The sequence below is a fragment of the Stegodyphus dumicola genome, chromosome 9 (assembly GCF_044657685.1).
Source record: "Stegodyphus dumicola isolate Sdum_Otavi_A_Nest chromosome 9, ASM4465768v1".
Classification (NCBI taxonomy): Eukaryota; Metazoa; Arthropoda; class Arachnida; order Araneae; family Eresidae; genus Stegodyphus; species Stegodyphus dumicola.
The window spans coordinates 48,208,614-48,223,998 of NC_140776.1; the positions used below are offsets into that span (position 1 = coordinate 48,208,614).

Consider the following 15,385-nt stretch of genomic DNA (forward strand, 5'->3'; position numbering starts at 1 on the left):
TAAAATACATCGCGTTGTTCATGTGGTTTTAAATTTAAAGTAATGTAATCTAGAGTTTTATTAACAGAAGATATCAAATTAGTTTATGAGAAATTGTAGCATTTTCCAACACGTCTTCTTGCTGTGTACTAGCTGATCCATTTATACTATATTAATTTAAAATAGGCTCATCAAGGTAGTAATAGCCTTCCCTCATTTACAATAGTAACCTATGTCGCCATCAGCGAACAAAGGAAACTTTAGGCAGGAGATTTTAGAAAATTAGAGAATTCGACTTTTTCCCAAAGAGTTGCCATCGTTATGAGTCATGGTTTGGAAGAGGGGGCAAAACACCTTTAAGTGCCTATTTTAAATTAAAAAATTGTCGCTAATGGAAGCGTTTTGGTTCGAAGCCCAGCAAGGGCATGATGGATGAATTTTTAGAATTTCTTGCTTTGAAAAAGTTAATAGCATTGTTCCTCGTAGAACGCTTTGGATCTTTCCCATTGTAGAGCAGCGTAAGCCGAGCAATTTTCTGAATAAAGATATATGGGACTAGTAGTATTTTAACTATTACTTAATTATCAGAATTCATGTGCAGAAACCGGAACGAAAAACACGCATTTGAACAGATTTTAGCCGACATTGTTGCCTATTGATCATTTTTAAACTGTGCTGTTATTATCTCTTAACACCTTCAAAACTCGTGGTCGTCTTATAATTCGGCCTAAACTGCTACTCTGACAAATCTGAGCCTAAATGTGGACAAACAATAACATTAGAAGTATTTTATCCAACTTTACAATAATTGCTCATTCTTATTATTTCATTCTGCCGGTAAATTTTTAAAACTAGATTTAGAGTTATACTGCTTGAAATATATAAAAATTTAATTCTCTTCCAGAATTAATGTGTTGTTCTATGAGTTTTTTGTGCTTTACAAGAACATAACGATCAAGGATGTTTCCAAGATCGATTCATATCTACAAAATTATATAATTACAACTTAACCAGAATTATGATGTTGCATTTATTATGCGGTCGAAAATTGCACTACCATTAATTTACCCTTTAAGCGTATTTGTGAGAGTACAGTCAAACTTTTAAATGTTTAAAATCATACCAACTCCTGATAAATTACGCATAAATTGAATTATTTATTAAATAAAATCATTTAATATAATAATTATTAGCCCAGAAGGGCTATTACTCTCAAAACGGCATTTCACTATAAATGACGAATCACGTTTTAATTTGTTGCCACCAAATATTATCGCCCTCTATTATATTTAAAGAAAATAAATAATAGTTCTCTATTATTTAATAATAATTCTCTGCATGAATATACGCATGTTTTTCGTATTATGAAAAACTAACGGTGCCTAGAGCTATTAAATGTTGAACAACGTAATCCTTCACCCGAACATGGGCAACTGGAAGACCGAATTTTGAATTTGTTTTATTATCTACTTCACATTTTGTAAACTTTTAACGAATTTTTGATTAACAAATTCAGCGATTTCAAACCGAGTAATGGCAACATTGTACAGAAAATCTCCAGCGCGCGAGACCGTCGATCGTATATTCTAAAGACATGTTGTTTTTAAATATTTTGCGATATTACTGTTTAATCAAATTTTATATGGTTGAAATGCTAAGACATAAAACAAAGAAAAAATTGTCCTTTGGGTGCAATATAAAATCTGAAAGCTTTCAGGTTTTACATTCTTTTGTTTTGTTTTTATTTAGTTTTGAATTTTTTATTAATCATTTTATATAATACTTGTTAATAATTTTTTTAATTGAGGCTGTAAAAATCAGGCAACAGGAGAATATGAATTACGCTTAATTATTTTGCAACATTGCTTTTGAACTGAAGTTTATGGTTTAAGTGCAAAGAACATGATATTTAATAAATAAAGGTAACACACAAAACGTTAAAAAACGCCCCTTTGGACGTAATTTAAAATCCGAAACCTTTCAGATTTTTTATGTATTTATTTTCTGTAGATTCAGTATGCAGCTATAAAACTTCTAACAATGTTATTTCAACACAAATACGAAAAGCTAAGAATTTTTAAAACTATGTAAACAGCATTTCATTAGAAATATATCTAAGCTGAAGAAAAAATGCAAATGCGTCAGATTTATCCTATATTGAGCTAATTTGTCAGCAAATGCCTTTATTTTGCCGACTTTATGTTACCATACCTACTTGTTTAGATTACTATCCATATTGCTTAAGAAACACAGATAGTTTTCTGCTTCGTTTAAGAAAGAATATCATTCAGTCTAGAAGAACACGAAAACAAGACAGTATACTAGCGAACTGAATGGTAAAACCGTTTCCTGCGTTCGAGTTGGCTGCATAATTATTTTCATACTTTTCCCCATGCGTAACGTGAATTCGAACCAACTTCTCCTAAAAATAATCTATAAGTTACACCTGGATCTAGACATTTAACGTTTTGTCTTAATCAAAACAATCGAAACCATATTTCTGAAGGTTTCAAAGCTATTTAAAGCCATTTAACTCTTTATTTAAATTAAATTTTAACCATTTATTTTATTTAAAAGGACACTAAACATTTTAGGCAAGTGTTAAAATAACATTCATGAGTCGGTAGAACATTACTTCAACACTTGGTTACGGAAATTAAGGAAAATTTCGTTCTTACTGGTGTGGGAAATTTCTTTCAGTTTTAAACTATTGATCAAGGGACACGGAGAAGAACTTTCTGCCTAAGGGGTCTGGTTTACTTGACTGTTGTAAAGCATGCATAAGGATATCTGCCTTGATGGAGGATTTTTAAGGAAAACTGAAGAAGGACGTTGAAATTTTGTATATAGGACAGCTATAGATGTAGTTGTGCAGCTCCCTTTTTCGGTGGCGATGGAGGGCACATATACCCACTCTGTTACTCAGCTCCGTGAGCTCAGTTTTTTCTGCTCTTATGTGTTGGTAAATTGTGCATTTTTTGCTTTAAAAATTATTGAATTATGTTGTTCTTATCTTCCGGTTAAGGTTTTTATGCTTTAGTTAGCTTGCATACAATATTTGTAGAATTATAAACCATTTAAAAGTTGTTCAAGTGCGGCTAAACCTAATTTTTTTTTACCATAGCAGCCATATTTGTTTGCATTTGGAAGTTACGGAGTAGTGGAATTGTTACCAATATGAAGAAACTAAGCTTCGCCACAACAACTGTTTCTTTTTTTTATTTGTCTAAATTGTTTTATGTATCGGTTTTGATTTATTATATAGTATTTGAATAGAACATGTGGCAACGATTACATAATTCTTCCGATGATATAATTTTTGCGCATTCTGAATTATAAAATTAATGAGATGTAACGCTGTTAAGTGAACTTAGCGCTAGAGTGTAGCTATTCTAAATAAATATAATGAAAGTTAAAGAGTGCATTTATTCTATTGTGGTTTATGCGCTATCAACGAAGTGGATTTAATCCAATTCAATAACTTTAAATGAAATGCAGGAAAAAACGCGCATAATTTAATATTCCGTGCAAGGAAGTCGTGTGGTGTACACATCAGATTTTTCATTCAAGCAGTGACAGTCCCACATCCTTACATATTCCTTACAGCAACGGTTTAAAAAAAATATTATAATTTAAATTTAAAATCTTGTCAAGAAAAGATTTCATGGCATATTAAATGTAAATAACAAAAACAGCTACCCTGAAAAATGCAAATGCGTCAGATTTATCCTATATTGAGCTAATTTGTCAGCAAATGCCTTTATTTTGCCGACTTTATGTTACCATACCTACTTGTTTAGATTACTACCATATTGCTTAAGAAACACAGATAGTTTTCTGCTTCGTTTAAGAAAGAATATCATTCAGTCTAGAAGAACACGAAAACAAGACAGTATACTAGCGAACTGAATGGTAAAACCGTTTCCTGCGTTCGAGTTGGCTGCATAATTATTTTCATACTTTTCCCCATGTGTAACGTGAATTCGAACCAACTTCTCCTAAAAATAATCTATAAGTTACACCTGGATCTAGACATTTAACGTTTTGTCTTAATCAAAACAATAGAAACCATATTTCTGAAGGTTTCAAAGCTATTTAAAGCTCTTCGCCTATTAAATACCAAATAGCACATATTTTTTTAAAATATCATTTTTAAGAGTTATGCGTATGAAGAAACCTAAAATTGTGTTTCATATGTGTTATTAATATTCAAAATTAAACGTTGGAGTAACTAACAAAGAAAATTTGCTTTAATTGCACTGACAAAGTAACTTTGAAGCGTAGAACTCTCATATTTAAAAAATTACGAGTATTTTACTATTTAATACCTAACTATAGCTCTAACATGTAACAAAATTTTCGCAACACACGTTTAAACTGCAGAGAGGGAAGAAAAACTTAACATTTCGAGTTACCACTCGGGTTAACTCGACTCTAAGCTACATTTCAAGAGGGTCAGAAGGAAACATTGAGTTCTTTTTTGAAAAGTAATCCTGGAATGCGGAAACCTTAAAATGGTTTTTAAACCAAAAAGTGCAAATTAAAAACTGAATGTAGAGAGACAGCGTGCATATTCCACTTCAGCTACAAGTTGAAGCTTTAGATTGTCTTAATAAACGTAATTTATTTTAAAGAACATAAAATCTGCGATAAAGATTTAATTTATGAGCTATTCCTAATAACCATTTGGGTTTCGAAAATAATTAACAATTTTAGGTATTTCCAACATTTTAAAATTATTTCTGTAACTCATAGGAACATGCAAAGAACCGTTAAAGTTCAAAAACCTTTAAACTACAATAAGTTGTTTTTGAAAGAATGTTTACAAATTAGACAGTTCACTTTTAACCCAAGACATGTCAAATTATTTTAGTCCTAAGAACTTGAATTTTTGTGAACGCATTTGTTTAAACTAGAAAGAAATAGATCCCTTTCGTTTTAGACAACACGCGCCTGCAACCGTTACATCGAAATGATGAAAAGTTTGGAAAAACTGGTCATTTGAATACGGCAAAGCACATAAGGACCATTTACCCAAGGGAAGAATGCCTTTCTGAGTATTTTCTTAAGGAAACTGGTTCACATTCAAGTTACATCAAGGCTATAAAAAGCAACTATGCAACCAGACCTTTTGCCTGGGACCAAGCCCGGATCAAACTTCCGCCATTCAGTGATACAAAACGTTTTAGATGATATATGTGCCAACATGAAGTTTCTGGCAAATAATTCGTTGAATATCTAGAGACACATGATTTGATTCCTATTTATATGAATTTATCCGTAGATACCAGAATGAAGGTAAAAACCACTTGAACACATCTTTGCCTACATGCTTATAGGCCACATTTAAATTAAATGCCTTATTTTCTACTTTCAAAGTAAGCATTTTCAATAAAGTACTAAAAAAAGGTCATTCTATTTTAATTCTTTGGTTTCTCAAATGGCTAAGTTAATACATATACGGCTTACAGTTAGAAGCATTTTAGACCAAATTTTCTTATAAAGGAAAAGACTTGAAGAATTATTTTTGATGTTACTTTATTATGCCAAACCAATCACGATCTGTTTGATTTTGGAATTATGCCTTCAGATGAAACCACTAAATTTTAAGGTATTGACTTGCTCAACCACTGAGAAGAAAATCCAGGAAAACTAACCGTTTCTATTTCAATCGCTAATTAGCTCCTTTCTATGGAGATTAAGTTGCGTTTATACGTAAGAGATAAGCTGCAAAATATATTATATCCAAGTTACTTAACCACTAAGAAACAAATATGAAGCGAATTATAGCATTTACTAGCTTTTACCATCAGCCGTTTTTGTATACTGCCGAATATGACTTAATTCCAAATGTTTGAATGTATTTAAGCCGATTGTTAATAAAACAGTTTTAAAATAAATTATTAAAAAATGTAAGTTTGAAACCATTTAGAATTAATGTCGCGCCAGAGGGTTTGCTAACGCATTTTATTCTGCTTTTGGACTCGCTCTTGGTAACAAGACATTTTTATATCGATTTAACTTTATTATTAAACATCGCTTTTTTCGCCCTTACACTGCATAGAATTCAAAAATAAAACCACAGAATATTTAAAGGCAGTGTATGTTTAGAATTCCTGACACAACATTAAGTTTTGACATTAATTTTTAGCGCCAGAGGTGTTATTAGTCTCGATCCTCACTTTTTTGTCCGTATCATGTTTCAAATAAACAGATGCAGTTCTTTTAAAGAAATAATATAACGAATGCATATAAACAACTTAGGGCAACACAAATAAAATGATGTTTCCACCATTATTTCCATGTCTGAAAATTTTTAAAAATGCATAGCAACACTTAGCACACTATCAGGAATTCCCAAACAAATACTGCTTTTAAAAATTATTACTTTGCTGTCAAATTTTATGTGGCTTATGTGAGAAGAAAGTAATGGTTAATTATAAAAAGAAAGAATTTGTATAAGTTATCTTGAAAACTGAAGATTGCTTTAGTGAATTGAGGAAAGAATGAAAAATATAGAAAATGTAGCAACACGTAAATCTCAAACTCAGCGAGAGCATAAAATCCCTATCACTTTCTTCGCACTTAACACCATATAATATTCAACAGCAAAATCATTAATTATTTGAAAACAGCTTGTCTTTAGATTCCAGATAGATTGTTAAGTAATACTATAGATAATTTTATATTCTCTATATTATCCCTTTAAAAGGTTATAACATTTCATGTCAACATACTTTTATTTGAAACGTGATAAGTACAAAAATTGAGTATCGAGATTAATAACACCTCATAATTTATTTCTTGTCTTGAAGTAAAATTTGCCATTACAAACACAATTCAACGAAGATTCCCTTTTCAAGAAAAATATCATTCCAAATGCTTTCATTATTTCCATTAGCTTTCCATTTGTTGGATGAAACTTTTTATCTCCAATGGCAGGCACACATAAACAGAGTTACGCGTTTTGGTGAATCTCTTTCCAATATATAACAGTTATTCATAGAAATCAGTGATATATTTGTTTAAAGAGACTATGAATATTTTACTAAGGCGCAAATACGCAGACATATTCAAGATATTTCCCAGTCAAACAAACTATTTAGATAAAATATAATATTTGGGCACCTGTAATACTTACACCATACTACTTCAAATCTGTCTTTCCACTAGAAGTTTTAAAACTGGAACTAATCCAACAAAAGTTAAGAATCCTCTTAATGTAGACCGAAATCAGAATTTTCTCTCTTTCATTCAATTTAACAGGCTGCCACAGAGCTTTTAGTGTAATTACTATTTTTCCAAAGCAAAAGTTTATATCACTTGAATGTACCATTTGTTACTTTGGCGTACTTTGTTTGTTACTTTTACGTAACTAGTTTCTATATAAATAATATACTTCAACACCATTCGTAAATTTTTAACGGCATTACGGTTGAGTAAGTCTTGCGCTAGGAAACCTGAAGAGAAGAAAGCTTTCCTTAATAATTAAAAAAAATTCTTTTTATAGTTATCTGTAGTACTTATAAAAACTACTACAAATTTTCATTACTATTCCAACGCTTAAACTATAAGCATTACAGTATGAACCCGCAGTTATTATTAATTCAGTATTTATATTAGGTGTCATCACAAAACTGGGTATTCGGCAAAAATTAATGAAGTCCCCGCTGCTCACGATCATTTTTCTGTGATGGGAATAAAAATTTCTAGACGGTTTTTATTGTTTATTTATACTATGTATGACTAATTGATACGATTGTACCCATCATGAAATATTTTTATGGACTGCATTGTATCTAAAAATATTATATTCTTTACTTCGCAGACATATTAGCAACAGTATTGTTTGCACTTATTATTCTTATTATTGTTATATTTTTTTTTACTTCCTGAAAATGCTTTCACCTTTTAAAGAAATAAATCTAAAACACCGGAATTGATTCCATATTCTGGAGCAGTTCCTAGATTGGAGATTTATAGAACTTTTATCATTTGTAACTACTAGTTATACATAACTTCGCTTTTGGGTTAGTGATTTTCTTTACCAGCTCTCCTTTCTCATATTAAAAATACTTTGCTGTTCCAAATCATGCTTATTTTTTAAAGATTCCTGTTGTAAGATACATCGAAATATTACTAAATATGGTTAGTTCGACAACTTTTATCGGGCCTTAACGAAAATTTACCGCTCGCCACAGCAAATATAGTCTACGCAAAAAGTTCGCGTCGGCGTGCTTAATCATATTTTGTCAAATAATTTTGGCATTTGAAAGAAAGAGACTTTAGAATTCTTGCGTTGCGAAATCTGTAAAAACATATCGTTCTCATTAAGTAAAAGGCGTCTGAAATGGAACTATCACGGTACCAGATCAGAACCATCATTCACTTCCAGTTCTTTTGCAAAAGGTCAGCTACATAATGTCACCAAATCATGAGTACAGCTTTAGGTACTAATGTTGCATCATATGACACTGTGAAGGTTTGGCACTGAAAGTTCGAAAACAAGTACTACGGCATTCGAGAAGCATCGCATTCGAAGAGAACTTTGGCCGGCCTAGAGGTCCGCCTGCAAGAACTTGTGGAAAAAATCAGTACGCAACCACTAGAGAACTTGCTAAGGAGTTAGACGTTAGTGCCATGTCCATTCGTCCTGTGCATCACATAAACTTGATGTGCAAGTTCAATCGCTGGGTGCCGCTTGAGCTGACTGAAGCAGATAAGGACAGATGATTTCGAGCCTGCACTAATCTGCACGAACGCAAGGACGAAATTCTGACCGGACCATCACTGGCGATGAATGGATTTATTACAACATTACAGGCCGAAACGGGGATTGATTAGCACCCAGTGAGCCTGCCGGCAGTGTTACAAAGAGCAATTTAATTAACAAAACGATCACGCTTTGTATCTGATGGGACTGCCGTGATATTATCCACAAAGAATGTCTGGGAAAAGGTAAAGCCCTCGACAGTAAGATGTACAGCACGGTGCTAGTCCGTGTTGACGCTGCTAGAAAGGGAAAATATCGAACTGAGTTCCAGCGCAAAAAGGTTATGTTCCATCAAGATAATGCAAGACCATATGTGTCTGCATTCGCCAGCTGGACTCTGTAAGGACTCGAATGGGATCTTTTGCCACATCCACCAAATAGCCCCGACATCGCTCCTTCGGACTTCTACAGTTTTTTCACACCTACAGCTACATCTTGCTTGGTGCTATCTTCCATTCTGCACAGGACATCCGAAATGAGGTTCATATGTTTTTAGACTCACGACCACCGGGTTTCTGGGATGAATTCTATAAAGAACTACAAAATGTTGGCAAAAAATCCAAGACTAAAGTGGTGATTATTACCGGCACTAAATATACTGATTACATATTTCCCCCACCCCAACTTTATTAAAAAAATTTTTTGTCGGGAAATTTTCGTTACTACCAGAAAGATTTCATTCCTTTCCAAAGAAGTGTTTCATTTTATAGCAAATAAAATAATTGTTAAACAACTTTTATTCCTACGTGTTCAAATTTCCAAATTAAAATAAGAAAGGGATTTTAAAGTTTAAACGATCAAAATGTTATTATACCTTAAGCTTCCAAGTCTAATAAGATTTTATACGTCTTTCTGAAGTGCTCTGCTACCATTTGTTATAATTTTGTTTTAAGGTAAACGTGAAAGTAAGATGCAATTTTTTTACTTTGATTATGAGCAACAGGAAAACAATATTTAGTCTTCCAAAAAGAATGTCTATTCCAAACACAATGTACTGTGTCAGCATTTGATATTTTCTTTCGCGTGATGTTCGAATGCATAGTAAAAAAACCACATTTTATTTCACAAACAAATTTTATAATATACACACAAAATTGCCAAATTTTAAATTTTCTGCATATGGGCCATATTCTACCCTGGTGAATTTATTTTGACAATGAGTGTCCATTCATCTTTAGATCGTGCCTTTCAATTTTTATGCTTTTAAATTTAGCTCAATATTTATTCATTAACTTGTCTACAGCAAAGCGCACGTAAAAGCTACATGACGGTTTTTCTTAAGGAATCTGGTTCATGGGGAAAAGCATGAAATATAGTTAAAAACTAGGAAATCACCCATAGAATCAAAACACATAATGGTATACTTGTTTGCTAATTTAAAATTAATAATTACGAATAAAATCAAACAACTTACCGATTCTATCCCCGTATGCGCATATCAGGATCCACTGCGAAGAGTTATCTCCAGACAAAGGAGGTGAAAGTCTTACATCATTTGGGAAGATGCAAGGGATCACAGTTGCAGATATTTGGGAACCATTATAAACGTCAAAAATTGAAATATATTGATCACTTAAAGTGAGTAGGTATGCATCATTCTTCTGGAAGACGTCATAAATGAATTCTCCGTCTTGTAAAGACAAGTTATGTTGCCATATCGTTGAACCTAAATGATACGGAAAAAGGGAACAAATTGCTGTAATTGAAAAGATTACCACATAAAAATATAAATTTAAAAACAAACGGATACTAAGAAAATAAATGTTTCTCAAGAGAGAAGTAAAACGAAATCTGATAAAACACACATCCATTTCTAATATATTACGAAGAAATTATCAAGCACTAATTGCTTTAAGGCGAATATCTTCTCAATGGTGTTTTTAAGGAAAGCTGTCGTGTTTAAAAAGAGAACAGTTTGAAAATATTTTAGCACGTAGTTCATTTAATTCCCAAGAATTAAGCTAGGAACAAAGGTCGCTTACAAAAGCGACCTGTGCGGAAATGCGAAATCCTTATACATCAAAGATTAGTTTGATGGAATGTGGCAAAGCACATTACGGCTATTTGCCTAAAGGAAGGGATGCTTTCGTGGAACATTTTTAAGTTAAACCGGCTCGTATATACGTAACACATGGGGAAAACCACGAAAACGTACATGCAGCCAGCCCGTTTTCCAGGAATTAAACGCCAGGTCGGAACTACCAATGTTCATTGATTTTACCACTCTAGAGGTTCTCAGTCTTTATCTTTCGCATAGCCCTTAGCAACGTATAGGTAACTAATGTATCTTTTCTCTGTATAGATAATTTACATTTACATATTTTCTGTAATAATTAAATTGAAAGTACTGATTTCCCTTCCCGTGGGTTTTATGAATTTTTAACTGTACTCTCGCACTTGGAAACATTAGAAATATATTTTACAGAAGATTATTATTTATTTTATAAATGTTATCAGTACGTTTAAATAACGTAAATTGTTTAGCAGTCAGTATTTTAAATCTATTCTTGACCAGCCAGACAGCCTTATACAAATATCGGATGTCTTGACAGATACCAGCGTTAGCTTCAATTTTATGTATGTATTTAATTCAACCTCAATCCCGTAGGTCATCAGGGATTGGATATAGTTTTAAAACATTCTATGCCTCTCGTACATTATAACAAAATAAAAACAGATTCTTGCATAGGTGTTCTGTGCTTAGATGTATACTAATAAAGAACATCTCATTTATAGCGCTTTAAATCCCTCTATTGTTGCTAAGGCTAGAGTGGGAAGTCCGAGGGCTGGCTAACCGTTATTAAATTTCACGAAATGTAACTTTTGGGTAGGGAAATAATAGGCGATTACCATGTGTAATTTCCAAACTCTGGGATTATCAACAACAGTGGAAAATCTAAGAGGGCCACAAGGTCAAGACTTACGAACCCACGGAGTGAAAAACGCTGCCCTAAAGATTCCTCCCTCCACTGACCTTAACCTGTAGTTTATTCTTGACCAGACAGACAGCCTTATACAAATATCGGATGTCTTGACAGATACCAGCGTTAGCTTCAATTTTATGTATGTATTTAATTCAACCTCAATCCCGTAGGACATCAGGGACTGGATATAGTTTTAAAACCTATCTTAATTTAATCTATTACGCTATATCTGTGATACATTGTGGATTCATACCCGTGACTTTCAAACTCTGGCGATCAGCAGTCTTAATTCGTACTAATGCATTTAATTAATTTAAAATTCTGTACAAGTTTAATATTAGCACCAATCGGTGACCTAATATGCAACGACTACGAGTGACTGGTAACATTTAGGTGGTGGCCATTGCCCTAGACTATCAGTTTCAGTTTGAATAAATTTTAATAACATAACCACAAGTCCGTATAATTTAAAATATATTCAAAAGATCGACTATTTTACTGACATTTGTAAGAATATTTCAATTAATGAAAAGCTTTTGTAAGGGTACATATTTTTTACTCTACACAGAAATATTTGACTTTAAATTTTTGACTCTGATGATTACTTAAAAAATACTGAACATTTCAGATTGAAAGACTGCGTAAGTAGTGTTTTAACAGGCTGATTATTCGTCACACTGACCATGGTCGGATAATATAAAGTCTTATGGATATTCTATAAAATATACTAAGAAATGAAATTAAATCATTGTTTAGTTTTAATATCAAATTCTTCAGGAAATTTTAACTTTTAAGTTGTGATTCATACATTATAAAAGTCCTTTTCGGTTGTCATCTGAATGTTAATTACAGAAGATTCATATTAAAGTGCAAAATAATTTGTTAGGAGATATAAGTAGTTGTAATACCCAAGAGTAATAAGATAAACGAATATCGAAAATCTATATCTGACTACATGTTGTAACAATGATTTCCGAGTACTTCTCTTCCGGATATTGACAGAAATAACAGTACTGACTCGCATTCGTTTTATAGTGAAGCCTCCTTGTAAAATCAAAATACATTTTCTTCCATTTTTATGCTAATATTAAAATTATTTCCGAAAAAAACCCATAGAAAGTCATTATTATTTTTCTAAGCGTGTATCTCTTCTTTTATGACATGACTTTCTTGTACGGAATATTAAATTATACGCATTTTTTCCTGCATTTCATTTAAACTTATTAGATTGAATTAAACCTACTTCGCCGACACCGCATAAACCACAATAGAATAAATGCATTCTTTAAAATTCACTTCGTTTACCATAGCGACAGTCTGGCGCTAGGTTCACTTAACAGTATTATATTTCGTTCATATTATAACTCAGAATGCACAAAATTTATATCATTTAAAGAATTATCTAATCGTTGCCACATGTTCTATTCAAATACTATAATAAAGCTAGAACGATGTATAAAAGAAATTAAGAAAACAAAACAAAAAAGAAAGAGTTTTTCACAGACGATTGTGTATTTCTCATTCAATTAATTCAATTTTCACTCCGCGACAAGACAAAAATACATAAAAACTCAAAATATCTGTATTAAAAATTACGAAGTAAATCTTAAACGCTTATTTCCTCGAAAAAATTCCAGAAAGGATTAAGCATGATTTAAATAATAAATGAAGGCGTTATCTTTGTTGTTGCGAAGCAAAGTTACTCTAGATTGGCAATAAATCCGCTATCCTGCTGTTTCAAATGTAAACAAGAGCAATTGCCGCCATCAAAAACATTATTAGGCTTAGCGACACTTAAACAATTTTAAAATTGTTGATAATTCTAAAAATATTGCATACAGATTTACTAAAGGCATAAAAACCTTAACTGGAAGATAACAACATAATTCAGTCATTTTTAAAGCAAAAAATGTACAATTTACAAACATATAAGAGTAAAGATACTGAGATCACTGAGCCGGGTAACAGAGTGGATATATATATAAATATATTTATATACGTTTGGTGCGGCCGATTGCAACCAAAACACGAGGTGCACATCTACATGTTATAGCAGTCCTATATACAAAATTTCAACGTTCTGAGGCTACTCGTTTTTGAGTTATACGAGATACGTACGTTCGTACAGACACCACGAAACATTATCTTCAGAATTCATTTTAAAGCAGTTTTATAATTTTTTTGGAGGAAAAGAGTGTTTTATTCTGTCCTTACGTACATATATCACCGAAATACATCGTTAAATTGCATTTTAAAGAGGTCAAAGTGGATATTTTCGTTGAAATATGCTGCCTAAAGCTTTTCGCGATTACAATACTTCCTTTTTACTTCATAGAAGGAAGTAAAAACGTAGCATGCTATCATAGTATTTCAAGTTGTCTACATAACCCACTGCAGGTAGGCAAAAGCTTCTACTTTCGCTGCCGTAGCAAGCAGACGCAGAAACTGCAGAAATTAAATGACCTGCTTGTTTTAATGGATTAAAAAGACGATGAGATAATCATATAAATGACTTTTTTCCCCTGCATCTCAGTTTACTCTACCTTCCAAGGCACCAATGTCAGATGATTGCACCGCCATTAGCTTTCCAATGTAAGCTCTACTTTTCCAAGGTTCTGGAAAATGATGTTATAGTGAACATACATTATTTCCACTTCATATAAACTAAAATTTATCACTGAATTTCCGCTTTTACTCACATAGGTACTGAAGTAGTATTATCCCGTCTACCGTTGGTGGAAATTTCGACAAGGGTCTCCATATCGTTACTGCGAAATTCTAAAAGAAGTGAGTCATCCATAATTGGCGCTAAATTGATCTACTTGTCCGGTCGACGGAATTAATACGCAAGTACTCTCAAATATTAGCATTATTTAGAATTCCTTTATTTTTGTACGATTTAGCCAATTATATTTGGGGTTTGGAAATGCTTAAAATTATTTCATTTGTGAATTACTGATAATTTTAAATTGTACTTTTAAAATTATTCCTTTTCCGAGTTAAAAATGCATAGAAACTTTTATTAAGCATTTTACAAGCGAATTCGAATTTTAAGTAGTATATTTTTAATAGTCCTTGTTCGAAATGTAAATGATGATTAGGTATTACAACTCAAATCTAGATGAAGTTAAATTTCCTAACGAAACCAAAAACGGAACTGATCTTTTTTGTAAAAGAACAATAATAATTAAAACTACAGTCAAAACTTTTCCATTAAAAGAACTACCAGTTGCATTATTATCTTCAGCCTCTTGATATTTAATTTCCAAGAGGCATTCTACTTCAAGATAACTGTTTTTAAAACGAAGAATACAAACAAATGATTTAAAATGTTCCTTGAAAATGAGCAATTCCCGTGAGAATGTCCTTAGCATTTATTTTTCTTTCAGCATTTAAAATACATGGCGTATAAAAGGCTTGAATGTAAATTTATCTAACAATATCATAATATTATGCATTAATTTAATATAGTAATGGGATACGCCAAAGGCTTATTTTCCCCTTTCATGTTTGCAAAAGTAATATCAAAGTTAATTTGTTCTACCTTTTATTGCATACAACCGTAATTATAAAATCAAAGAGCCACAAATATAGTATATGTATGAGTTTTGACTTTAATTTCTTAATTTATTGTTTTTCATTTTGCGATTTTGCGTTGAATCACTCTGAATGTCCATTTCACTTTTCAAGCTGTTGCCACCAAATACTA

The 15,385-nt window shown here is 32.2% G+C and overlaps 1 protein-coding gene across 7 annotated transcripts in view; it reads right to left on the reverse strand.

Moving 5' to 3' along the window:
• LOC118193417 (uncharacterized) overlaps positions 1-15,385 on the reverse strand; it is a 255,341-nt gene that overhangs the window by 74,383 nt on the left and 165,573 nt on the right. For all 7 annotated transcript variants that reach the window (XM_085823415.1, XM_085823414.1, XM_085823416.1 and 4 more), the window contains one exon: positions 10,167-10,418. In XM_085823415.1, coding sequence (XP_085679541.1) covers positions 10,167-10,418 — 252 coding nt within the window. The remainder of the gene's footprint in view (positions 1-10,166; positions 10,419-15,385) is intronic.